The sequence below is a fragment of the Leptodactylus fuscus genome, chromosome 7, assembly GCF_031893055.1.
Source record: "Leptodactylus fuscus isolate aLepFus1 chromosome 7, aLepFus1.hap2, whole genome shotgun sequence".
Taxonomy (NCBI): Eukaryota; Metazoa; Chordata; class Amphibia; order Anura; family Leptodactylidae; genus Leptodactylus; species Leptodactylus fuscus.
Window position 1 is genome coordinate 147,758,454 of NC_134271.1, and position 27,994 is coordinate 147,786,447.

Below are 27,994 nucleotides of genomic sequence, written 5' to 3' on the forward strand. Positions count from 1 at the left end.
ACACTGACACTTGGGGTACAGGATAATGACAGGCTGATACTTGGGGTACAGGATAATGACAGGCTGATACTTGGGGTACAGGATAATGACAGGCTGATACTTGGGGTACAGGATAATGACAGGCTGATACTTGGGGTACAGGGTAATGACAGGCTAATACTTGGGGTACAGGATAATGACATGCTGACACTTGGGGTACAGGATAATGACACTGACACTTGGGGTACAGGATAGTGACAGGCTGATACTTGGGGTACAGGATAATGACAGGCTGACACTTGGGGTACAGGATAATGACACTGACACTTGGGTTACAGGATAATGACAGGCTGACACTTGGGGTACAGGATAATGACAGGCTGATACTTGGGGTACAGGATAATGACAGGCTGATACTTGGGGTACAGGATAATGACACTGACACTTGGGGTACAGGATAGTGACAGGCTGATACTTGGGGTACAGGATATGACAGGCTGATACTTGGGGTACAGGATAATGACAGGCTGATACTTGGGGTACAGGATAATGACAGGCTGACACTTGGGGTACAGGATAATGACAGGCTGACACTTGGGGTACAGGATAATGACAGGCTGACACTTGGGGTACAGGATAATGACAGGCTGATACTTGGGGTGCAGGATAGTGACAGGCTGATACTTGGGGTACAGGATAATGACACTGACACTTGGGGTACAGGATAGTGACAGGCTGATACTTGGGGTACAGGATAATGACACTGACACTTGGGGTACAGGATAGTGACAGGCTGATACTTGGGGTACAGGATATGACAGGCTGATATTTGGGGTACAGGATAATGACAGGCTGATACTTGGGGTACAGGGTAATGACAGGCTAATACTTGGGGTACAGGATAATGACAGGCTGATACTTGGGGTACAGGATAATGACAGGCTGACACTTGGGGTACAGGATAGTGACAGGCTGATACTCGGGGTACAGGATAATGACACTGACACTTGGGGTACAGGATAATGACAGGCTGATACTCGGGGTACAGGATAGTGACAGGCTGATACTTGGGGTACAGGATAATGACACTGATACTTGGGGTACAGGATAATGACACTGACACTTGGGGTACAGGATAATGACAGGCTGATACTTGGGGTACAGGATATGACAGGCTGATATTTGGGGTACAGGATAATGACAGGCTGATACTTGGGGTAAAGGATAATGACAGGCTGACACTTGGGGTACAGGATAATGACACTGACACTTGGGGTACAGGATAATGACAGGCTGATACTTGGGGTACAGGATAATGACAGGCTGATACTTGGGGTGCAGGATAGTGACAGGCTGATACTTGGGGTACAGGATAATGACAGGCTGATACTTGGGGTACAGGATAGTGACATGCTGACACTTGGGGTACAGGATATTGACACTGACACTTGGGGTACAGGATAGTGACATGCTGACACTTGGGGTACAGGATAATGACACTAACACTTGGGGTGCAGGAAAATGACAGGCTGATACTTGGGGTACAGGATAATGACAGGCTGATACTTGGGGTACAGGATAATGACAGGCTGATACTTGGGGTACAGGATAATGACACTGACACTTGGGGTACAGGATAATGACAGGCTGACACTTGGGGTACAGGATAATGACACTGACACTTGGGGTACAGGATATGACAGGCTGATATTTGGGGTACAGGATAATGACAGGCTGATACTTGGGGTACAGGATAATGACAGGCTGATACTTGGGGTACAGGATAATGACAGGCTGATACTTGGGGTACAGGATAATGACAGGCTGACACTTGGGGTACAGGATAGTGACAGGCTGATACTCGGGGTACAGGATAATGACACTGACACTTGGGGTACAGGATAGTGACAGGCTGATACTTGGGGTACAGGATAATGACAGGCTGATACTTGGGGTACAGGATAATGACAGGCTGATACTTGGGGTACAGGATAATGACAGGCTGATACTTGGGGTACAGGATAATGACAGGCTGATACTTGGGGTACAGGATAATGACACTGACACTTGGGGTACAGGATAATGACAGGCTGATACTTGGGGTACAGGATATTGACACTGACACTTGGGGTACAGGATAGTGACATGCTGACACTTGGGGTACAGGATAATGACACTGACACTTGGGGTGCAGGAAAATGACAGGCTGATACTTGGGGTACAGGATAATGACAGGCTGATACTTGGGGTACAGGATAATGACACTGACACTTGGGGTACAGGATAATGACAGGCTGACACTTGGGGTACAGGATAATGACACTGACACTTGGGGTACAGGATAGTGACAGGCTGATACTTGGGGTACAGGATATGACAGGCTGATATTTGGGGTACAGGATAATGACAGGCTGATACTTGGGGTACAGGATAATGACAGGCTGATACTTGGGGTACAGGATAATGACAGGCTGATACTTGGGGTACAGGATAATGACACTGACACTTGGGGTACAGGATAATGACAGGCTGACACTTGGGGTACAGGATAGTGACACTGACACTTGGGGTACAGGATAATGACAGGCTGATACTTGGGGTACAGCATAATGACACTGACACTTGGGGTACAGGATAGTGACAGGCTGATACTTGGGGTACAGGATATGACAGGCTGATACTTGGGGTACAGGATAATGACAGGCTGATACTCGGGGTACAGGATAGTGACATGTTGACACTTGGGGTACAGGATAATGACACTGACACTTGGGGTACAGGATAATGACAGGCTGATACTTGGGGTACAGGATAATGACAGGCTGATACTTGGGGTACAGGATAATGACACTGACACTTGGGGTACAGGATAGTGACAGGCTGATACTTGGGGTACAGGATAATGACAGGCTGATACTTGGGGTGCAGGATAGTGACAGGCTGATACTTGGGGTACAGGATAATGACAGGCTGATACTTGGGGTACAGGATAATGACACTGACACTTGGGGTACAGGATAATGACAGGCTGATACTTGGGGTACAGGATATGACAGGCTGATATTTGGGGTACAGGATAATGACAGGCTGATACTTGGGGTACAGGATAATGACACTGACACTTGGGGTACAGGATAATGACAGGCTGATACTTGGGGTACAGGATAATGACAGGCTGACACTTGGGGTACAGGACAATGATACTTGGGGTACAGGATAATGACAGGCTGACACTTGGGGTACAGTATAATGACACTGACACTTGGGGTACAGGATAATGACAGGCTGATACTTGGGGTACAGGATAATGACAGGCTGATACTTGGGGTACAGGATAATGACAGGCTGACACTTGGGGTACAGGATAATGACAGGCTGATACTTGGGGTGCAGGATAGTGACAGGCTGATACTTGGGGTACAAGATAATGACAGGCTGATACTTGGGGTACAGGACAATGATACTTGGGGTACAGGATAATGACAGGCTGATACTTGGGGTACAGGATAATGACAGGCTGATACTTGGGGTACAGGATAATGACACTGACACTTGGGGTACAGGATAGTGACATGCTGACACTTGGGGTACAGGATAATGACACTGACACTTGGGGTACAGGATAATGACAGGCTGATACTTGGGGTACAGGATAATGACAGGCTGATACTTGGGGTACAGGATAATGACAGGCTGATACTTGGGGTACAGGATAATGACAGGCTGATACTTGGGGTACAGGATAATGACACTGACACTTGGGGTACAGGATAATGACAGGCTGATACTTGGGGTACAGGATAATGACAGGCTGATACTTGGGGTACAGGATAATGACAGGCTGATACTTGGGGTACAGGATAATGACACTGACACTTGGGGTACAGGATAATGACAGGCTGATACTTGGGGTACAGGATAATGACAGGCTGATACTTGGGGTACAGGATAATGACACTGACACTTGGGGTACAGGATAGTGACAGGCTGATACTTGGGGTACAGGATATGACAGGCTGATATTTGGGGTACAGGATAATGACAGGCTGATACTTGGGGTACAGGATAATGACACGCTGATACTTGGGGTACAGGATAATGACACTGACACTTGGGGTACAGGATAGTGACAGGCTGATACTTGGGGTACAGGATAATGACAGGCTGACACTTGGGGTACAGGATAGTGACAGGCTGATACTCGGGGTACAGGATAATGACACTGACACTTGGGGTACAGGATAATGACAGGCTGATACTTGGGGTACAGGATAATGACAGGCTGATACTTGGGGTACAGGATAATGACAGGCTGATACTTGGGGTACAGGATATGACAGGCTGATATTTGGGGTACAGGATAATGACAGGCTGATACTTGGGGTACAGGGTAATGACAGGCTAATACTTGGGGTACAGGATAATGACATGCTGACACTTGGGGTACAGGATAATGACACTGACACTTGGGGTACAGGATAGTGACAGGCTGATACTTGGGGTACAGGATAATGACACTGACACTTGGGGTACAGGATAGTGACAGGCTGATACTTGGGGTACAGGATATGACAGGCTGATACTTGGGGTACAGGATAATGACAGGCTGACACTTGGGGTACAGGATAATGACAGGCTGACACTTGGGGTACAGGATAATGACAGGCTGACACTTGGGGTACAGGATAATGACAGGCTGATACTTGGGGTGCAGGATAGTGACAGGCTGATACTTGGGGTACAGGATATGACAGGCTGATATTTGGGGTACAGGATAATGACAGGCTGATACTTGGGGTACAGGGTAATGACAGGCTAATACTTGGGGTACAGGATAATGACAGGCTGATACTTGGGGTACAGGATAATGACACTGACACTTGGGGTACAGGATAGTGACAGGCTGATACTTGGGGTACAGGATAATGACAGGCTGACACTTGGGGTACAGGATAGTGACAGGCTGATACTCGGGGTACAGGATAATGACACTGACACTTGGGGTACAGGATAATGACAGGCTGATACTCGGGGTACAGGATAGTGACAGGCTGATACTTGGGGTACAGGGTAATGACACTGATACTTGGGGTAGAGGATAATGACACTGACACTTGGGGTACAGGATAATGACAGGCTGATACTTGGGGTACAGGATAATGACACTGACACTTGGGGTACAGGATAGTGACATGCTGACACTTGGGGTACAGGATAATGACACTGACACTTGGGGTACAGGATAATGACAGGCTGATACTTGGGGTGCAGGATAGTGATTGGCTGATACTTGGGGTACAGGATAATGACAGGCTGATACTTGGGGTACAGGATAATGACACTGACACTTGGGGTACAGGATAGTGACAGGCTGATACTTGGGGTACAGGATAATGACAGGCTGATACTTGGGGTACAGGATAATGATACTTGGGGTACAGGATAATGACAGGCTGACACGGGGTACAGGATAATGACAGGCTGACACTTGGGGTACAGGACAATGATACTTGGGGTACAGGATAATGACAGGCTGACACTTGGGGTACAGGATAATGACACTGACACTTGGGGTACAGGATAATGACAGGCTGATACTTGGGGTACAGGATAATGACAGGCTGATACTTGGGGTACAGGATAATGACAGGCTGACACTTGGGGTACAGGATAGTGACAGGCTGACACTTGGGGTACAGGATAATGACAGGCTGATACTTGGGGTACAGGATAATGACACTGACACTTGGGGTACAGGATAATGACAGGCTGATACTTGGGGTACAGGATAATGACAGGCTGATACTTGGGGTACAGGATAATGACAGGCTGATACTTGGGGTACAGGATAATGACAGGCTGATACTTGGGGTACAGGATAATGACAGGCTGACACTTGGGGTACAGGATAATGACAGGCTGATACTTGGGGTACAGGATAATGACAGGCTGATACTTGGGGTGCAGGATAGTGACAGGCTGATACTTGGGGTACAGGATAATGACAGGCTGATACTTGGGGTACAGGATAATGACACTGACACTTGGGGTACAGGATAGTGACAGGCTGATACTTGGGGTACAGGATATGACAGGCTAATATTTGGGGTACAGGATAATGACAGGCTGATACTTGGGGTACAGGATAATGACAGGCTGATACTTGGGGTACAGGATAATGACAGGCTGATACTTGGGGTACAGGATAATGACAGGCTGATACTTGGGGTACAGGATAATGACACTGACACTTGGGGTACAGGATAGTGACATGCTGACACTTGGGGTACAGGATAATGACAGGCTGATACTTGGGGTACAGGATAATGACAGGCTGATACTTGGGGTACAGGATAATGACAGGCTGATACTTGGGGTACAGGATAATGACACTGACACTTGGGGTACAGGATAATGACAGGCTGATACTTGGGGTACAGGATAATGACAGGCTGATACTTGGGGTACAGGATAATGACAGGCTGATACTTGGGGTACAGGATAATGACAGGCTGATACTTGGGGTACAGGATAATGACAGGCTGATACTTGGGGTACAGGATAATGACAGGCTGATACTTGGGGTACAGGATAATGACACTGACACTTGGGGTACAGGATAATGACAGGCTGATACTTGGGGTACAGGATAATGACAGGCTGATACTTGGGGTACAGGATAATGACAGGCTGATACTTGGGGTACAGGATAATGACACGCTGATACTTGGGGTACAGGATAATGACACTGACACTTGGGGTACAGGATATTGACAGGCTGATACTTGGGGTACAGGATAATGACAGGCTGACACTTGGGGTACAGGATAGTGACAGGCTGATACTCGGGGTACAGGATAATGACACTGACACTTGGGGTACAGGATAATGACAGGCTGATACTTGGGGTACAGGATAATGACAGGCTGATACTTGGGGTACAGGATAATGACAGGCTGATACTTGGGGTACAGGATATGACAGGCTGATATTTGGGGTACAGGATAATGACAGGCTGATACTTGGGGTACAGGGTAATGACAGGCTAATACTTGGGGTACAGGATAATGACAGGCTGATACTTGGGGTACAGGATAATGACACTGACACTTGGGGTATAGGATAATGACATGCTGACACTTGGGGTACAGGATAATGACACTGACACTTGGGGTACAGGATAGTGACAGGCTGATACTTGGGGTACAGGATAATGACACTGACACTTGGGGTACAGGATATTGACATGCTGACACTTGGGGTACAGGATAATGACACTGACACTTGGGTTACAGGATAATGACAGGCTGACACTTGGGGTACAGGATAATGACAGGCTGATACTTGGGGTACAGGATAATGACAGGCTGATACTTGGGGTACAGGATAATGACACTGACACTTGGGGTACAGGATAGTGACAGGCTGATACTTGGGGTACAGGATATGACAGGCTGATACTTGGGGTACAGGATAATGACAGGCTGACACTTGGGGTACAGGATAATGACAGGCTGATACTTGGGGTGCAGGATAGTGACAGGCTGATACTTGGGGTACAGGATAATGACACTGACACTTGGGGTACAGGATAGTGACAGGCTGATACTTGGGGTACAGGATATGACAGGCTGATATTTGGGGTACAGGATAATGACAGGCTGATACTTGGGGTACAGGGTAATGACAGGCTAATACTTGGGGTACAGGATAATGACAGGCTGATACTTGGGGTACAGGATAATGACACTGACACTTGGGGTACAGGATAGTGACAGGCTGATACTTGGGGTACAGGATAATGACAGGCTGACACTTGGGGTACAGGATAGTGACAGGCTGATACTCGGGGTACAGGATAATGACACTGACACTTGGGGTACAGGATAATGACAGGCTGATACTCGGGGTACAGGATAGTGACAGGCTGATACTTGGGGTACAGGATAATGACACTGATACTTGGGGTACAGGATAATGACACTGACACTTGGGGTACAGGATAATGACTGGCTGATACTTGGGGTACAGGATAATGACATGCTGACACTTGGGGTACAGGATAATGACACTGACACTTGGGGTACAGGATAGTGACAGGCTGATACTTGGGGTACAGGATATGACAGGCTGATACTTGGGGTACAGGATAATGACACTGACACTTGGGGTACAGGATAATGACAGGCTGATACTTGGGGTACAGGATAATGACAGGCTGATACTTGGGGTACAGGATAATGACAGGCTGATACTTGGGGTACAGGATAATGACAGGCTGATACTTGGGGTACAGGATAATGACAGGCTGATACTTGGGGTACAGGATAATGACAGGCTGATACTTGGGGTACAGGATAATGACAGGCTGATACTTGGGGTACAGGATAATGACAGGCTGATACTTGGGGTACAGGATAATGACAGGCTGACACTTGGGGTACAGGATAATGACAGGCTGATACTTGGGGTACAGGATAATGACAGGCTGACACTTGGGGTACAGGATAATGACAGGCTGATACTTGGGGTACAGGATAATGACAGGCTGATACTTGGGGTGCAGGATAGTGACAGGCTGATACTTGGGGTACAGGATAATGACAGGCTGATACTTGGGGTACAGGATAATGACACTGACACTTGGGGTACAGGATAGTGACAGGCTGATACTTGGGGTACAGGATATGACAGGCTAATATTTGGGGTACAGGATAATGACAGGCTGATACTTGGGGTACAGGATAATGACAGGCTGATACTTGGGGTACAGGATAATGACAGGCTGATACTTGGGGTACAGGATAATGACAGGCTGATACTTGGGGTACAGGATAATGACACTGACACTTGGGGTACAGGATAGTGACATGCTGACACTTGGGGTACAGGATAATGACACTGACACTTGGGGTACAGGATAATGACAGGCTGATACTTGGGGTACAGGATAATGACAGGCTGATACTTGGGGTACAGGATAATGACAGGCTGACACTTGGGGTACAGGATAATGACAGGCTGATACTTGGGGTACAGGATAATGACAGGCTGATACTTGGGGTGCAGGATAGTGACAGGCTGATACTTGGGGTACAGGATAATGACAGGCTGATACTTGGGGTACAGGATAATGACACTGACACTTGGGGTACAGGATAGTGACAGGCTGATACTTGGGGTACAGGATATGACAGGCTAATATTTGGGGTACAGGATAATGACAGGCTGATACTTGGGGTACAGGATAATGACAGGCTGATACTTGGGGTACAGGATAATGACAGGCTGATACTTGGGGTACAGGATAATGACAGGCTGATACTTGGGGTACAGGATAATGACACTGACACTTGGGGTACAGGATAGTGACATGCTGACACTTGGGGTACAGGATAATGACACTGACACTTGGGGTACAGGATAATGACAGGCTGATACTTGGGGTACAGGATAATGACAGGCTGATACTTGGGGTACAGGATAATGACAGGCTGATACTTGGGGTACAGGATAATGACAGGCTGATACTTGGGGTACAGGATAATGACACTGACACTTGGGGTACAGGATAATGACAGGCTGATACTTGGGGTACAGGATAATGACAGGCTGATACTTGGGGTACAGGATAATGACAGGCTGATACTTGGGGTACAGGATAATGACAGGCTGATACTTGGGGTACAGGATAATGACACTGACACTTGGGGTACAGGATAATGACAGGCTGATACTTGGGGTACAGGATAATGACAGGCTGACACTTGGGGTACAGGATAATGACAGGCTGATACTTGGGGTACAGGATAATGACAGGCTGATACTTGGGGTACAGGATAATGACACTGACACTTGGGGTACAGGATAATGACAGGCTGACACTTGGGGTACAGGATAGTGACAGGCTGATACTCGGGGTACAGGATAATGACACTGACACTTGGGGTACAGGATAATGACAGGCTGATACTTGGGGTACAGGATAATGACAGGCTGATACTTGGGGTACAGGATAATGACAGGCTGATACTTGGGGTACAGGATATGACAGGCTGATATTTGGGGTACAGGATAATGACAGGCTGATACTTGGGGTACAGGGTAATGACAGGCTAATACTTGGGGTACAGGATAATGACATGCTGACACTTGGGGTACAGGATAATGACACTGACACTTGGGGTACAGGATAGTGACAGGCTGATACTTGGGGTACAGGATAATGACACTGACACTTGGGGTACAGGATATTGACATGCTGACACTTGGGGTACAGGATAATGACACTGACACTTGGGTTACAGGATAATGACAGGCTGACACTTGGGGTACAGGATAATGACAGGCTGATACTTGGGGTACAGGATAATGACAGGCTGATACTTGGGGTACAGGATAATGACACTGACACTTGGGGTACAGGATAGTGACAGGCTGATACTTGGGGTACAGGATATGACAGGCTGATACTTGGGGTACAGGATAATGACAGGCTGACACTTGGGGTACAGGATAATGACAGGCTGACACTTGGGGTACAGGATAATGACAGGCTGATACTTGGGGTACAGGATAATGACAGGCTGATACTTGGGGTGCAGGATAGTGACAGGCTGATACTTGGGGTACAGGATAATGACACTGACACTTGGGGTACAGGATAGTGACAGGCTGATACTTGGGGTACAGGGTAATGACAGGCTAATACTTGGGGTACAGGATAATGACAGGCTGATACTTGGGGTACAGGATAATGACAGGCTGATACTTGGGGTGCAGGATAGTGACAGGCTGATACTTGGGGTACAGGATAATGACACTGACACTTGGGGTACAGGATAGTGACAGGCTGATACTTGGGGTACAGGATAATGACAGGCTGACACTTGGGGTACAGGATAGTGACAGGCTGATACTCGGGGTACAGGATAATGACACTGACACTTGGGGTACAGGATAATGACAGGCTGATACTCGGGGTACAGGATAGTGACAGGCTGATACTTGGGGTACAGGATAATGACACTGATACTTGGGGTACAGGATAATGACACTGACACTTGGGGTACAGGATAATGACTGGCTGATACTTGGGGTACAGGATAATGACACTGACACTTGGGGTACAGGATAGTGACATGCTGACACTTGGGGTACAGGATAATGACACTGACACTTGGGGTACAGGATAATGACAGGCTGATACTTGGGGTGCAGGATAGTGATTGGCTGATACTTGGGGTACAGGATAATGACAGGCTGATACTTGGGGTACAGGATAATGACACTGACACTTGGGGTACAGGATAGTGACAGGCTGATACTTGGGGTGCAGGATAGTGACTGGCTGATACTTGGGGTACAGGATAATGACAGGCTGACACTTGGGGTACAGGATAATGACACTGACACTTGGGGTACAGGATAATGACAGGCTGATACTTGGGGTACAGGATAATGACAGGCTGACACTTGGGGTACAGGACAATGATACTTGGGGTACAGGATAATGACAGGCTGACACGGGGTACAGGATAATGACACTGACACTTGGGGTACAGGATAATGACAGGCTGATACTTGGGGTACAGGATAATGACAGGCTGATACTTGGGGTACAGGATAATGACAGGCTGACACTTGGGGTACAGGATAATGACACTGACACTTGGGGTACAGGATAATGACAGGCTGATACTTGGGGTACAGGATAATGACAGGCTGATACTTGGGGTACAGGATAATGACAGGCTGATACTTGGGGTACAGGATAATGACAGGCTGATACTTGGGGTACAGGATAATGACAGGCTGACACTTGGGGTACAGGATAATGACAGGCTGATACTTGGGGTACAGGATAATGACAGGCTGATACTTGGGGTGCAGGATAGTGACAGGCTGATACTTGGGGTACAGCATAATGACACTGACACTTGGGGTACAGGATAATGACAGGCTGATACTTGGGGTACAGGATAATGACACTGACACTTGGGGTACAGGATAGTGACAGGCTGATACTTGGGGTACAGGATATGACAGGCTAATATTTGGGGTACAGGATAATGACAGGCTGATACTTGTGGTACAGGATAATGACAGGCTGATACTTGGGGTACAGGATAATGACAGGCTGATACTTGGGGTACAGGATAATGACAGGCTGATACTTGGGGTACAGGATATGACAGGCTGATACTTGGGGTACAGGATAATGACAGGCTGACACTTGGGGTACAGGATAATGACAGGCTGATACTTGGGGTACAGGATAATGACAGGCTGATACTTGGGGTGCAGGATAGTGACAGGCTGATACTTGGGGTACAGGATAATGACAGGCTGATACTTGGGGTACAGGATAATGACACTGACACTTGGGGTACAGGATAATGACAGGCTGATACTTGGGGTACAGGATAATGACAGGCTGATACTTGGGGTACAGGATAATGACACTGACACTTGGGGTACAGGATAGTGACAGGCTGATACTTGGGGTACAGGATATGACAGGCTGATACTTGGGGTACAGGATAATGACAGGCTGACACTTGGGGTACAGGATAATGACAGGCTGATACTTGGGGTACAGGATAATGACAGGCTGATACTTGGGGTACAGGATAATGACAGGCTGATACTTGGGGTACAGGATAATGACACTGACACTTGGGGTACAGGATAGTGACAGGCTGATACTTGGGGTACAGGATAATGACAGGCTGATACTTGGGGTACAGGATAATGACAGGATGATACTTGGGGTACAGGATAATTACAGGCTGATACTTGGGGTACAGGATAATGACAGGCTGATACTTGGGGTACAGGGTAATGACAGGCTGATACTTGGGGTACAGGATAATGACAGGCTGATACTCGGGGTACAGGATAATGACAGGCTGATACTTGGGGTACAGGATAATGACAGGCTGATACTTGGGGTACAGGATAATGACAGGCTGATACTTGGGGTACAGGATATGACAGGCTGATATTTGGGGTACAGGATAATGACAGGCTGATACTTGGGGTACAGGATAATGACAGGCTGATACTTGGGGTACAGGATATGACAGGCTGACACTTGGGGTACAGGATAATGACAGGCTGATACTTGGGGTACAGGATAATGACAGGCTGATACTTGGGGTACAGGATATGACAGGCTGACACTTGGGGTACAGGATAATGACAGGCTGATACTTGGGGTACAGGATAATGACAGGCTGACACTTGGGGTACAGGATAATGACAGGCTGATACTTGGGGTACAGGATAATGACAGGCTGACACTTGGGGTACAGGATAATGACAGGCTGACACTTGGGGTACAGGATAGTGACAGGCTGACACTTGGGGTACAGGATAATGACAGGCTGATACTTGGGGTACAGGATAATGACAGGCTGATACTTGGGGTACAGGATAATGACAGGCTGACACTTGGGGTACAGGATAATGACAGGCTGATACTTGGGGTACAGGATAATGACAGGCTGATACTTGGGGTACAGGATAATGACAGGCTGATACTTGGGGTACAGGATAATGACAGGCTGATACTTGGGGTACAGGATAATGACACTGACACACACTGGCCAAAATCATAAATTGTTCTCCATTTTTGGTATCAGCAGATGACAGAGATGGATCAGTATGGAAAATCAATGACATTTACAGCATCGAGAGTGATGAACTCAGGTCAGTTATTCCTTTATATGATACATGCACTTTATAATATAAAATTTTTTTTTATTACATTGACACGCTGACACTCGGGGTACAGGACTATTATACATTGTGCGATTATTATTAAGTGGCTTTTTATTTCCCTTTCTTTCTTGTCTATAGAATTGAAGATTCGTCAGTTCACTAAAGAGTTTCTGCCGGACACAAGGAACGCTCCACCTACTATACAAGAAACAAGGACATGAACCCCGCTTTTTTTTAGTTACAACTATTCAATCTATGGAATAGACAGGGCAGTAGTTATTGAGGATATAACGTTAGAGGTGGCAGAAGTGCTGGTGCCCTGGAGCCGAAAGTGTCCCCCAAGAACCTCTGTCACAAGTCACACATTGTCTGTGCTTATTTAAAGAGGACATTTCACCACTTTTGGGCACATGCAGTGTTATATACTGCCGGAAAGCTGACAGTGCGCTGAGTTCAGCGCACTGTCGGCTTTCCCGATCCGTGCCCGGTGTAAAGAGCTTACGGTGCCGGTACCGTAGTGCTCTATGGTCAGAAGGGCGTTTCTGACCATTAGCCAGGAACGTCCTTCTGCCTCGTGGCGCCAATCGCGCTGTGTTGTGGAGCGGGGAGGAACGCCCCCTCCCTCTGCTCACAGCGCTCGTCCATAGACGAGCATTATCAGGAGCGGGAGGGGGGAGTTCCTCTCCGCTCCACAGTACAGCGCGATTGGCGCCGCGAGGCAGAAGGACGTCTCTGGCTAATGGTCAGAAACGCCCTTCTGACCATAGAGCACTACGGTACCGGCACCGTAAGCTCTTTACACCGGGCACGGATCGGGAAAGCCGACAGTGCGATAAATTCAGCGCATTGTCAGCTTTCCAGCAGTATATAGAACTGCATGTGCCCAAAAGTGGTGAAAGGTCCTCTTTAATGAGTCTCATGAGGACAACCCCTGCAAAAAAATCTGCAGCAATCACCTCCTCACCTCCGCTCTGACCTCCCCAGACCCCACCTCATAACAAGCGTGTGCTATTGTGCTATGGTACCATGCATACCGGACTCCATGCCACTGTCTTGGTCTCCCGGACCCCCCAAGTATTTTATACATCTCCCTGGGCCTCCACCTATTATACTCCAGGGTATGATGATATCCTATAATAATTTCACTTCTGGTTCTATCGGAACTTCTTCGACCCTCGATGAGTCTTGGACCCAAGCCACCAAACCCAAAACGAATCTTGTTGGGTTTACCAATCCTCAGTCAGTACTAGGTACAAGTGATGAAACGGTTGTAGCTCATTGCTCTTCTGGCGTATTAGCAATGTGGTATGGGCGTGAATATAATGTGTTATATTCCATAGTGACGCCATTGGTCAAACATATCCACTGGGTAAAGGATGTGGTCACTCGTCTGTGTAAAATACAGTCTGTGGGTTACACTAGAATGAGCAAATATCCCCTGTAATATAGTGACAAGAGGTAAAACAACCCAAACCTTCACACCTATAGGGCTCATGAAGGATATCTCAATGACCCACGAATGGAAAATTCCAAATTTTTGGAAAATTTGTAACGAACCTGTCTCATCTCTATCCAGCACTAATGGCAATAACCAGAGAGGAGGCCAGATATGGGTGGAATACAGTATCTAACAATGGAAAATATGGATGGTTGTTGAGGAATATTTAGAGAATTCGAAACGCATTGACAAGCGGTGACGAATAATGGGGTCCGTGTGTTTTCCAGTCATGTGGCACATGAATTGACTCTCACTTTGAGGTACTAGAACATGGCGCCTGCATAAGGTACAAACACAGAACCTCATACAGCAATGCAGATGTGATGCTCTATGTATATACTGTATTATACTGTGATCTATGTTATTCTGTTTAGTTTTTGCGCTCATATAGTTCGGAGTTCACGTCAATGTATCAGGGCGGTTTCTGTGTAATGTGTCTGGTCATTACAATCCACAAGACCGGATACACATGGCCCCAGTGCTAAGGCAATTGTGACGTCACGACTCCGGGTCAGGCTGAGAGCGTCGCTGGCCTAAAGCTCTGTATAATTGTGATATCTAGCACCTATACATGATAGGTTATGTTCATAAACCATTTATACACCAAAAGATGGTCGGGGAAACCTTATCAGATAAGTGACACCAACAATGTGCATGTGGAAGGTTAATTTGTGCCCCATATAATGTATCTGGAGAATGAAGTATAATGTAATCGTCATGTTTGGAACGCCTGGACTTGTCGTATCACACCTATATGGGGTACACACCAAAATATGTCATACCTTTCTGAATGTAATGCATGTCATCACCCTGCCCATACATGGGTTGGAAGTCCCGGACATGGGTTGGAGATCCCAGACGATGGGTTGGAGATCCTAGACGTGGGTTGGAGGACCCAGACGTGGGTTGGAGGTCCCAGACGTGAGTTGGAGGTCCCATACGTGGGTTGGAGGTCCCAGACGTGGACTGCTTGGCAGTCCTTTTAAAACAGGAGGAATATGAACTCAAGATCAGATTCTTTGGTGCCAAAGTCCCCATAATTCCGAATCTGAGTCAATAACACTTAGGCTTATTACCGTTTTAAGTCACAAGAAAAAAGCTGGAGTTCACCGTAAATATTCAGTTTTTCTTCGGGTGCACAATCCAAACCCTTGGGACTCAAAGGGGTAAGTAGAATATACAGGAGGAAGGAACGGCATCTCTCCGGTGAAGATATAAAATGTAACTTTTAATCCATAGAAATAATAAAAATACAAAAAGTGAAAAGAGATGAAAAAAAATTCAAAGAAAAAAGCTAAAAAATTCCAACAAGTTTCGGAACTGCCTGTTCCTTATTCATGGTGTGACTACACATTGAACAGTCTCTAGTATATATAGCAGGTGGGTAGGTCTTTCTCCATCTGTTCACAATCACTTCATCAAGTTGTTCGTGTTACAAATATCCATATACAAATAAAGATTTGTCATTTGACTTTATTTAATTTCTCTATTCGTTCCTATAAGACTCTCTTGTAAGGAATCAATCAAGATACAGACACATAAGATAATGTATCAATATTAACAAGAATAACGCTGCCCTCTAATGGAGAGGAATCAAACTACTGTGAAAGACTGTCGTGTAGCGACCTTGTATAGTCTTCATCACGTGGACTTTTGTTCCTCCATACTACAAGGTCTTGATGGATTTCCATCCAAAGCAGAAAAGTCTAAAGACGACCTTAATACATGAAACGGATCTGTTCTGAGATGAGTCTACGTTGGGGTAGTTTGAGCCAAATTTATCACATGTTGTACAATCTGATAAATTTTGTATCTATAAGTCTGATATGTCTTCCCATTGAGAATGGATAAAAAATATGCAAATCTATTCTCCAGGATGTAATTAGGAGAACAGTGCACTCTGTATGTCGCCCTCTAGGGGCAGCCCCCTTAACATCATGCATGACTCAGTTAATAAGCCTACTGACATGATGCGGATTTAATTGCCAAAATAGTATTTCTATTCCAAAAGGAACAGATTCCCAGCTATGGACAGCGCTGTTTCGGCCTTTTGGGCCTCCTCAGCATAGCGCAGGGATATTGATTTGGCAGAGTGAGAGACTATAACGATTATCTCCTGACCCTGTATTGTGTTTGTGAGTTATCCACTTCCTTCTAGTCCTCGTTTGTATCTGGTCCACCTATGTCTCATCTTTTCCGATTCCGATCGCTCAACCCCAATTGCTACGTTAACATTCTATGTTTAATCCAAAACCGTTTAGCAGAAGACTCCATTATGGTGCAACCATCTTCATGTAGGAAACGTGGCTCGCAATCCAGTGGAATGACAATCTTAAAGTCACAAGCTTTTTCTTAATTTTCCAGTGTGACTGTAGCCTTAGATTTACATTTTTTCATCTCTCATTGACCACAATTATGATAAGGAATAAGTTAATTAAAACGTAACCGGTGGAAACTGGTGTTAGAATCTGAGCCTCATAGAAATAAATCGGATCAGTTATTGTTGTCATACTCCCACCAATAGGAATAGAATAATGCTGCCCTCTATTGGAAAAGAATTGAACTACTGTGAAAGACTGTACTGACCTTGTATCGTCTTCATCATGTGGACTTTTGCTCCTCCATACTAGAAGGTCTCCATGACTTCCCATCTGAAGCAGAAAAGCATAAAGATGACCTTATATCATAATACAGGTCTGTTCTAAGATGAGCCCTATATATGGTTAAAGACATCATACCGCCATACTCCTGCTCAGAAGGTCCTGCTGCAAGTATTGGGCAGGTTACATACATTATAGAATTGGGGCTGACTTAGTGCCCTGAATCCTGGGACTGAAATAGTCATCATAGTCGGATGGAGAAGAGTTTTGTAATCAGGTCAGGTATGTTACAAAATTTTTCAAAAACTTTGGGTTTGGCCAGACTATAAATTTTTGAGGTTCGCCACTCACAAATCATCATCATACTCGAGCGTCTCTTCATATTCCAGGGGGTAAAAAATGGAGGCCCAGGGAAGTGTGGAAAAATAATAACCACTGGTACTCACCTTACCTAATCTGTCCTGGGCTCCCGATTGGCATCTGGTGTATTGTCCACAGCATGGCTGACCATTGAGCAATGACTTATGGGACACTGTGGTTGAATAAAGTTTAGGTTGACGCTCCCCTGTTGCGTTTTCCTGTTCGGGCATCTTCCCATCGCCATCCAAAAACTTGTTTTACATCACCCTGGTTCCAATCTACCATGTTTAACTTATAATACTGGTGTCTTCTTTAGGGGAAGAAGGACTTTTGGGCCCAGTGTTAATATCGTAACAACTGTTTGGTGCAGTTTTCCCTATGGCAGGACACTGGCACTTGCCAATTCTGTAGAGCTTTTCTTTGCAGCAATCCCCTCATTTACTTCACAGACAGGATTAGCTCTATCTGTAGATAACACCACTGAGCCATCATTACATCCACTAGGGGCAATAGATGATGTCACAATGTATCTACTCCCCTCTCTCCATAGACCACAGGCAATAGATGATGTCACAATGTATCTACTCCTCTCTCTGCATAGACCACGGGCAATAGATGATGTCACAATGTATCTACTCCCCTCTCCGCATAGACCACGGGCAATAGATGATGTCACAATGTATCTACTCCCCTCTCCGCATAGACCACAGGCAATAGATGATGTCACAATGTATCTACTCCCCTCTCCGCATAGACCACGGGCAATAGATGATGTCACAATGTATCTACTCCCCTCTCCGCATAGACCACGGGCAATAGATGATGTCACAAGGTATCTACTCCCCTTTCCGCATAGACCACAGGCAATAGATGATGTCACAAGGTATCTACTGCCCTCTCTGCATAGACCACGGCAATAGATGATGTCACAATGTATCTACTCCCCTCTCCGCATAGACCACGGGCAATAGATGATGTCACAATGTATCTACTCCCCTCTCCGCATAGACCACGGGCAATAGATGATGTCACAATGTATCTACTCCCCTCTCCGCATAGACCACGGGCAATAGATGATGTCACAATGTATCTACTCCCCTCTCTGCATAGACCACAGGCAATAGATGATGTCACAAGGTATCTACTCCCCTTTCCGCATAGACCACAGGCAATAGATGATGTCACAAGGTATCTACTGCCCTCTCTTCATAGACCACGGCAATAGATGATGTCACAATGTATCTACTCCCCTCTCTGCATAGACCACGGGCAATAGATGATGTCACAATGTATCTACTCCCCTCTCTGCATAGACCACAGGCAATAGATTATGTCACAATGTATCTACTCCTCTCGCTGCATAGACCACGGGCAATAGATGATGTCACAATGTATCTACTCCCCTCTCCGCATAGACCACAGGCAATAGATGATGTCACAATGTATCTACTGCCCTCTCTGCACAGACCACGGGCAATAGATGATGTCACAAGGTATCTACTGCCCTCTCTGCATAGACCACGGGCAATAGATGATGTCACAATGTATCTACTGCCCTCTCTGCACAGACCACGGGCAATAGATGATATCACAAGGTATCCACTGCCCTCTCTGCACAGACCACGGGCAATAGATGATGTCACAAGGTATCTACTGCCCTCTCTGCATAGACCACGGGCAATAGATGATGTCACAATGTATCTACTCCCCTCTCTGCATAGACCACAGGCAATAGATGATGTCACAATGTATCTACTCCCCTCTCCGCATAGACCACGGGCAATAGATGATGTCACAATGTATCTACTCCCCTCTCCGCATAGACCACGGGCAATAGATGATGTCACAATGTATCTACTCCCCTCTCCGCATAGACCACGGGCAATAGATGATGTCACAATGTATCTACTCCCCTCTCCGCATAGACCACGGGCAATAGATGATGTCACAATATATCTACTCCCCTCTCCGCATAGACCACGGGCAATAGATGATGTCACAATGTATCTACTCCCCTCTCCGCATAGACCACGGGCAATAGATGATGTCACAATGTATCTACTCCCCTCTCCGCATAGACCACGGGCAATAGATGATGTCACAATGTATCTACTCCCCTCTCTGCATAGACCACAGGCAATAGATGATGTCACAATGTATCTATTCCCCTCTCTGCATGGACCATGGGCAATAGATGATGTCACAATGTATCTACTCCCCTTTCCGCAGAGACCACAGGCAATAGATGATGTCACAAGGTATCTACTGCCCTCTCTGCATAGACCACGGCAATAGATGATGTCACAATGTATCTACTCCCCTCTCTGCATAGACCACGGGCAATAGATGATGTCACAATGTATCTACTCCCCTCTCTGCATAGACCACAGGCAATAGATGATGTCACAATGTATCTACTCCTCTCTCTGCATAGACCACGGGCAATAGATGATGTCACAATGTATCTACTCCCCTCTCCGCATAGACCACAGGCAATAGATGATGTCACAATGTATCTACTGCCCTCTCTGCACAGACCACGGGCAATAGATGATGTCACAAGGTATCTACTGCCCTCTCTGCATAGACCACGGGCAATAGATGATGTCACAAGGTATCTACTGCCCTCTCTGCATAGACCACGGGCAATAGATGATGTCACAATGTATCTACTGCCCTCTCTGCACAGACCACGGGCAATAGATGATGTCACAAGGTATCTACTCCCCTCTCTGCACAGACCACAGGCAATAGATGATGTCACAATGTATCTACTGCCCTCTCTGCACAGACCACGGGCAATAGATGATGTCACAAGGTATCTACTGCCCTCTCTGCATAGACCACGGGCAATAGATGATGTCACAATGTATCTACTCCCCTCTCTGCATAGACCACAGGCAATAGATGATGTCACAATGTATCTACTCCCCTCTCCGCATAGACCACAGGCAATAGATGATGTCACAATGTATCTACTCCCCTCTCCAAATAGACCACAGGCAATAGATGATGTCACAATGTATCTACTCCCCTCTCCAAATAGACCACAGGCAATAGATGATGTCACAATGTATCTACTCCCCTCTCTGCATAGACCACGGGTAATAGATGATGTCACAATGTATCTACTCCCCTCTCCGCACAGACCACGGGCAATAGATGATGTCACAAGGTATCTACTCCCCTCTCTGCATAGACCACGGGCAATAGATGATGTCACAATGTATCTACTCCCCTCTCTGCATAGACCACAGGCAATAGATGATGTCACAATGTATCTACTCCTCTCTCTGCATAGACCACGGGCAATAGATGATGTCACAATGTATCTACTCCCCTCTCCGCATAGACCACAGGCAATAGATGATGTCACAATGTATCTACTGCCCTCTCTGCACAGACCACGGGCAATAGATGATGTCACAAGGTATCTACTGCCCTCTCTGCATAGACCACGGGCAATAGATGATGTCACAATGTATCTACTGCCCTCTCTGCACAGACCACGGGCAATAGATGATGTCACAAGGTATCTACTGCCCTCTCTGCACAGACCACGGGCAATAGATGATGTCACAAGGTATCTACTGCCCTCTCTGCATAGACCACGGGCAATAGATGATGTCACAATGTATCTACTCCCCTCTCTGCATAGACCACAGGCAATAGATGATGTCACAATGTATCTACTCCCCTCTCCGCATAGACCACGGGCAATAGATGATGTCACAATGTATCTACTCCCCTCTCCGCATAGACCACGGGCAATAGATGATGTCACAATGTATCTACTCCCCTCTCCGCATAGACCACGGGCAATAGATGATGTCACAATGTATCTACTCCCCTCTCTGCATAGACCACAGGCAATAGATGATGTCACAATGTATCTATTCCCCTCTCTGCATGGACCACGGGCAATAGATGATGTCACAATGTATCTACTCCCCTTTCCGCATAGACCACAGGCAATAGATGATGTCACAAGGTATCTACTGCCCTCTCTGCATAGACCACGGCAATAGATGATGTCACAATGTATCTACTCCCCTCTCTGCATAGACCACGGGCAATAGATGATGTCACAATGTATCTACTCCCTTCTCTGCATAGACCACAGGCAATAGATGATGTCACAATGTATCTACTCCTCTCTCTGCATAGACCACGGGCAATAGATGATGTCACAATGTATCTACTCCCCTCTCCGCATAGACCACAGGCAATAGATGATGTCACAATGTATCTACTCCCCTCTCTGCACAGACCACGGGCAATAGATGATGTCACAAGGTATCTACTGCCCTCTCTGCACAGACCACGGGCAATAGATGATGTCACAAGGTATCTACTGCCCTCTCTGCATAGACCACGGGCAATAGATGATGTCACAAGGTATCTACTGCCCTCTCTGCATAGACCACGGGCAATAGATGATGTCACAATGTATCTACTGCCCTCTCTGCACAGACCACGGGCAATAGATGATGTCACAAGGTATCTACTCCCCTCTCTGCACAGACCACAGGCAATAGATGATGTCACAATGTATCTACTGCCCTCTCTGCACAGAGCACGGGCAATAGATGATGTCACAAGGTATCTACTGCCCTCTCTGCATAGACCACGGGCAATAGATGATGTCACAATGTATCTACTCCCCTCTCTGCATAGACCACAGGCAATAGATGATGTCACAATGTATCTACTCCCCTCTCCAAATAGACCACAGGCAATAGATGATGTCACAATGTATCTACTCCCCTCTCCAAATAGACCACAGGCAATAGATGATGTCACAATGTATCTACTCCCCTCACTGCATAGACTACAGGCAATAGATGATGTCACAATGTATCTACTCCCCTCTCTGCATAGACCACGGGTAATAGATGATGTCACAATGTATCTACTCCCCTCTCCGCACAGACCACGGGCAATAGATGATGTCACAAGGTATCTACTCCCCTCTCTGCATAGACCACGGGCAATAGATGATGTCACAATGTATCTACTCCCCTCTCTGCATAGACCACGGGCAATAGATGATGTCACAATGTATCTACTCCCCTCTCTGCATAGACCATGGGCAATAGATGATGTCACAATGTATCTATTCCCCTCTCCAAATAGACCACAGGCAATAGATGATGTCACAATGTATCTACTCCCCTCACTGCATAGACTACAGGCAATAGATGATGTCACAATGTATCTACTCCCCTTTCCGCATAGACCACAGGCAATAGATGATGTCACAAGGTATCTACTGCCCTCTCTGCATAGACCACGGCAATAGATGATGTCACAATGTATCTACTCCCCTCTCTGCATAGACCACGGGCAATAGATGATGTCACAATGTATCTACTCCCCTCTCTGCATAGACCACAGGCAATAGATGATGTCACAATGTATCTACTCCTCTCTCTGCATAGACCACGGGCAATAGATGATGTCACAATGTATCTACTCCCCTCTCCGCATAGACCACAGGCAATAGATGATGTCACAATGCATCTACTGCCCTCTCTGCACAGACCACGGGCAATAGATGATGTCACAAGGTATCTACTGCCCTCTCTGCATAGACCACGGGCAATAGATGATGTCACAAGGTATCTACTGCCCTCTCTGCATAGACCACGGGCAATAGATGATGTCACAATGTATCTACTGCCCTCTCTGCACAGACCACGGGCAATAGATGATGTCACAAGGTATCTACTCCCCTCTCTGCACAGACCACAGGCAATAGATGATGTCACAATGTATCTACTGCCCTCTCTGCACAGACCATGGGTAATAGATGATGTCACAAGGTATCTACTGCCCTCTCTGCATAGACCACGGGCAATAGATGATGTCACAATGTATCTACTCCCTTCTCTGCATAGACCACAGGCAATAGATGATGTCACAATGTATCTACTGCCCTCTCTGCACAGACCACGGGCAATAGATGATGTCACAAGGTATCTACTGCCCTCTCTGCATAGACCACGGGCAATAGATGATGTCACAATGTATCTACTGCCCTCTCTGCACAGACCACGGGCAATAGATGATGTCACAAGGTATCTACTGCCCTCTCTGCACAGACCACGGGCAATAGATGATGTCACAAGGTATCTACTGCCCTCTCTGCATAGACCACGGGCAATAGATGATGTCACAATGTATCTACTCCCCTCTCTGCATAGACCACAGGCAATAGATGATGTCACAATGTATCTACTCCCCTCTCCGCATAGACCACGGGCAATAGATGATGTCACAATGTATCTACTCCCCTCTCCGCATAGACCACGGGCAATAGATGATGTCACAATGTATCTACTCCCCTCTCCGCATAGACCACGGGCAATAGATGATGTCACAATGTATCTACTCCCCTCTCTGCATAGACCACAGGCAATAGATGATGTCACAATGTATCTATTCCCCTCTCTGCATGGACCACGGGCAATAGATGATGTCACAATGTATCTACTCCCCTTTCCGCATAGACCACAGGCAATAGATGATGTCACAAGGTATCTACTGCCCTCTCTGCATAGACCACGGCAATAGATGATGTCACAATGTATCTACTCCCCTCTCTGCATAGACCACGGGCAATAGATGATGTCACAATGTATCTACTCCCTTCTCTGCATAGACCACAGGCAATAGATGATGTCACAATGTATCTACTCCTCTCTCTGCATAGACCACGGGCAATAGATGATGTCACAATGTATCTACTCCCCTCTCCGCATAGACCACAGGCAATAGATGATGTCACAATGTATCTACTGCCCTCTCTGCACAGACCACGGGCAATAGATGATGTCACAAGGTATCTACTGCCCTCTCTGCATAGACCACGGGCAATAGATGATGTCACAAGGTATCTACTGCCCTCTCTGCATAGACCACGGGCAATAGATGATGTCACAATGTATCTACTGCCCTCTCTGCACAGACCACGGGCAATAGATGATGTCACAAGGTATCTACTCCCCTCTCTGCACAGACCACAGGCAATAGATGATGTCACAATGTATCTACTGCCCTCTCTGCACAGAGCACGGGCAATAGATGATGTCACAAGGTATCTACTGCCCTCTCTGCATAGACCACGGGCAATAGATGATGTCACAATGTATCTACTCCCCTCTCTGCATAGACCACAGGCAATAGATGATGTCACAATGTATCTACTCCCCTCTCCAAATAGACCACAGGCAATAGATGATGTCACAATGTATCTACTCCCCTCTCCAAATAGACCACAGGCAATAGATGATGTCACAATGTATCTACTCCCCTCACTGCATAGACTACAGGCAATAGATGATGTCACAATGTATCTACTCCCCTCTCTGCATAGACCACGGGTAATAGATGATGTCACAATGTATCTACTCCCCTCTCCGCACAGACCACGGGCAATAGATGATGTCACAAGGTATCTACTCCCCTCTCTGCATAGACCACGGGCAATAGATGATGTCACAATGTATCTACTCCCCTCTCTGCATAGACCACGGGCAATAGATGATGTCACAATGTATCTACTCCCCTCTCTGCATAGACCACGGGCAATAGATGATGTCACAATGTATCTACTCCCCTCTCTGCATAGACCATGGGCAATAGATGATGTCACAATGTATCTATTCCCCTCTCCAAATAGACCACAGGCAATAGATGATGTCACAATGTATCTACTCCCCTCACTGCATAGACTACAGGCAATAGATGATGTCACAATGTATCTACTCCCCTTTCCGCATAGACCACAGGCAATAGATGATGTCACAAGGTATCTACTGCCCTCTCTGCATAGACCACGGCAATAGATGATGTCACAATGTATCTACTCCCCTCTCTGCATAGACCACGGGCAATAGATGATGTCACAATGTATCTACTCCCCTCTCTGCATAGACCACAGGCAATAGATGATGTCACAATGTATCTACTCCTCTCTCTGCATAGACCACGGGCAATAGATGATGTCACAATGTATCTACTCCCCTCTCCGCATAGACCACAGGCAATAGATGATGTCACAATGCATCTACTGCCCTCTCTGCACAGACCACGGGCAATAGATGATGTCACAAGGTATCTACTGCCCTCTCTGCATAGACCACGGGCAATAGATGATGTCACAAGGTATCTACTGCCCTCTCTGCATAGACCACGGGCAATAGATGATGTCACAATGTATCTACTGCCCTCTCTGCACAGACCACGGGCAATAGATGATGTCACAAGGTATCTACTCCCCTCTCTGCACAGACCACAGGCAATAGATGATGTCACAATGTATCTACTGCCCTCTCTGCACAGACCATGGGTAATAGATGATGTCACAAGGTATCTACTGCCCTCTCTGCATAGACCACGGGCAATAGATGATGTCACAATGTATCTACTCCCCTCTCTGCATAGACCACAGGCAATAGATGATGTCACAATGTATCTACTCCCCTCTCCGCATAGACCACAGGCAATAGATGATGTCACAATGTATCTACTCCCCTCTCTGCATAGACCACAGGCAATAGATGATGTCACAATGTATCTACTCCCCTCTCCAAATAGACCACAGGCAATAGATGATGTCACAATGTATCTACTCCCCTCACTGCATAGACTACAGGCAATAGATGATGTCACAATGTATCTACTCCCCTCTCTGCATAGACCACGGGTAATAGATGATGTCACAATGTATCTACTCCCCTCTCCGCACAGACCACGGGCAATAGATGATGTCACAAGGTATCTACTCCCCTCTCTGCATAGACCACGGGCAATAGATGATGTCACAATGTATCTACTCCCCTCTCTGCATAGACCACGGGCAATAGATGATGTCACAATGTATCTACTCCCCTCTCTGCATAGACCATGGGCAATAGATGATGTCACAATGTATCTATTCCCCTCTCCAAATAGACCACAGGCAATAGATGATGTCACAATGTATCTACTCCCCTCACTGCATAGACTACAGGCAATAGATGATGTCACAATGTATCTACTCCCCTCTCTGCATAGACCACGGGCCATAGATGATGTCACAATGTATCTACTGCCCTCTCTGCATAGACAACGGGTAATAGATGATGTCACAATGTATCTACTCCCCTCTCCGCACAGACCACGGGCAATAGATGATGTCACAATGTATCTACTCCCCTCTCTGCATAGACCACGGGCAATAGATGATGTCACAATGTATCTACTCCCCTCTCTGCATAGACCACAGGCAATAGATGATGTCACAATGTATCTACTCCCCTCTCTGCATAGACCACGGGCAATAGATGATGTCACAATGTATCTACTCCCCTCTCTGCATAGACCACAGGTAATAGATGATGTCACAAGGTATCTACTCCCCTCTCTGCATAGACCACGTCTAGAAGACTCTCCCATAGACCACAACGAGTCGGCTCCAGTTTATTGCTGCCTATGGCCCTGACTATGCCGTAAAGCAGATCACTAAATGCTGCTAACAGAGCAGAGAAGAAGCTCAGGCAAGATGGCCGCCCCCATAATCATGTAAAAAAATCTGAAAAAAAAAAACATATGAGAAAAAAGTGATAACATTCTGGTTTTAAGAAATAAATAAAAATGGCGGTACATGGGTTTTAATACTTGTAATACCCCCTTGGAATATTCAGTGATAACCTATAAGTAGAGGGGCACATGTAGTAGACTGTAGCCAGTCATAGACCTTTAAAGTGTCCCTAGACCTTCAATAACTTTTAGCTGAACTGACCCCTATAAAAATGACTCCTGATTCTTGGAGGGCAGCCGGCCTAGA

The 27,994-nt window shown here is 46.5% G+C and overlaps 1 protein-coding gene across 2 annotated transcripts in view; it reads left to right on the plus strand.

The window, feature by feature from the left end:
• The window catches only part of LOC142214316 (uncharacterized), a 34,937-nt gene extending 20,905 nt beyond the window's left edge, over positions 1–14,032 (plus strand). Inside the window, exons 4-5 of one of the 2 annotated variants that reach the window (XM_075283238.1) lie at positions 13,626–13,692; positions 13,843–14,032. In XM_075283238.1, coding sequence (XP_075139339.1) covers positions 13,626–13,692; positions 13,843–13,867 — 92 coding nt within the window. In that variant the 3' untranslated portion in view covers positions 13,868–14,032. The remainder of the gene's footprint in view (positions 1–13,625; positions 13,693–13,842) is intronic. The other variant, XM_075283239.1, reaches the window with a different exon arrangement.
• Positions 14,033–27,994: the final 13,962 nt, after the last annotated feature.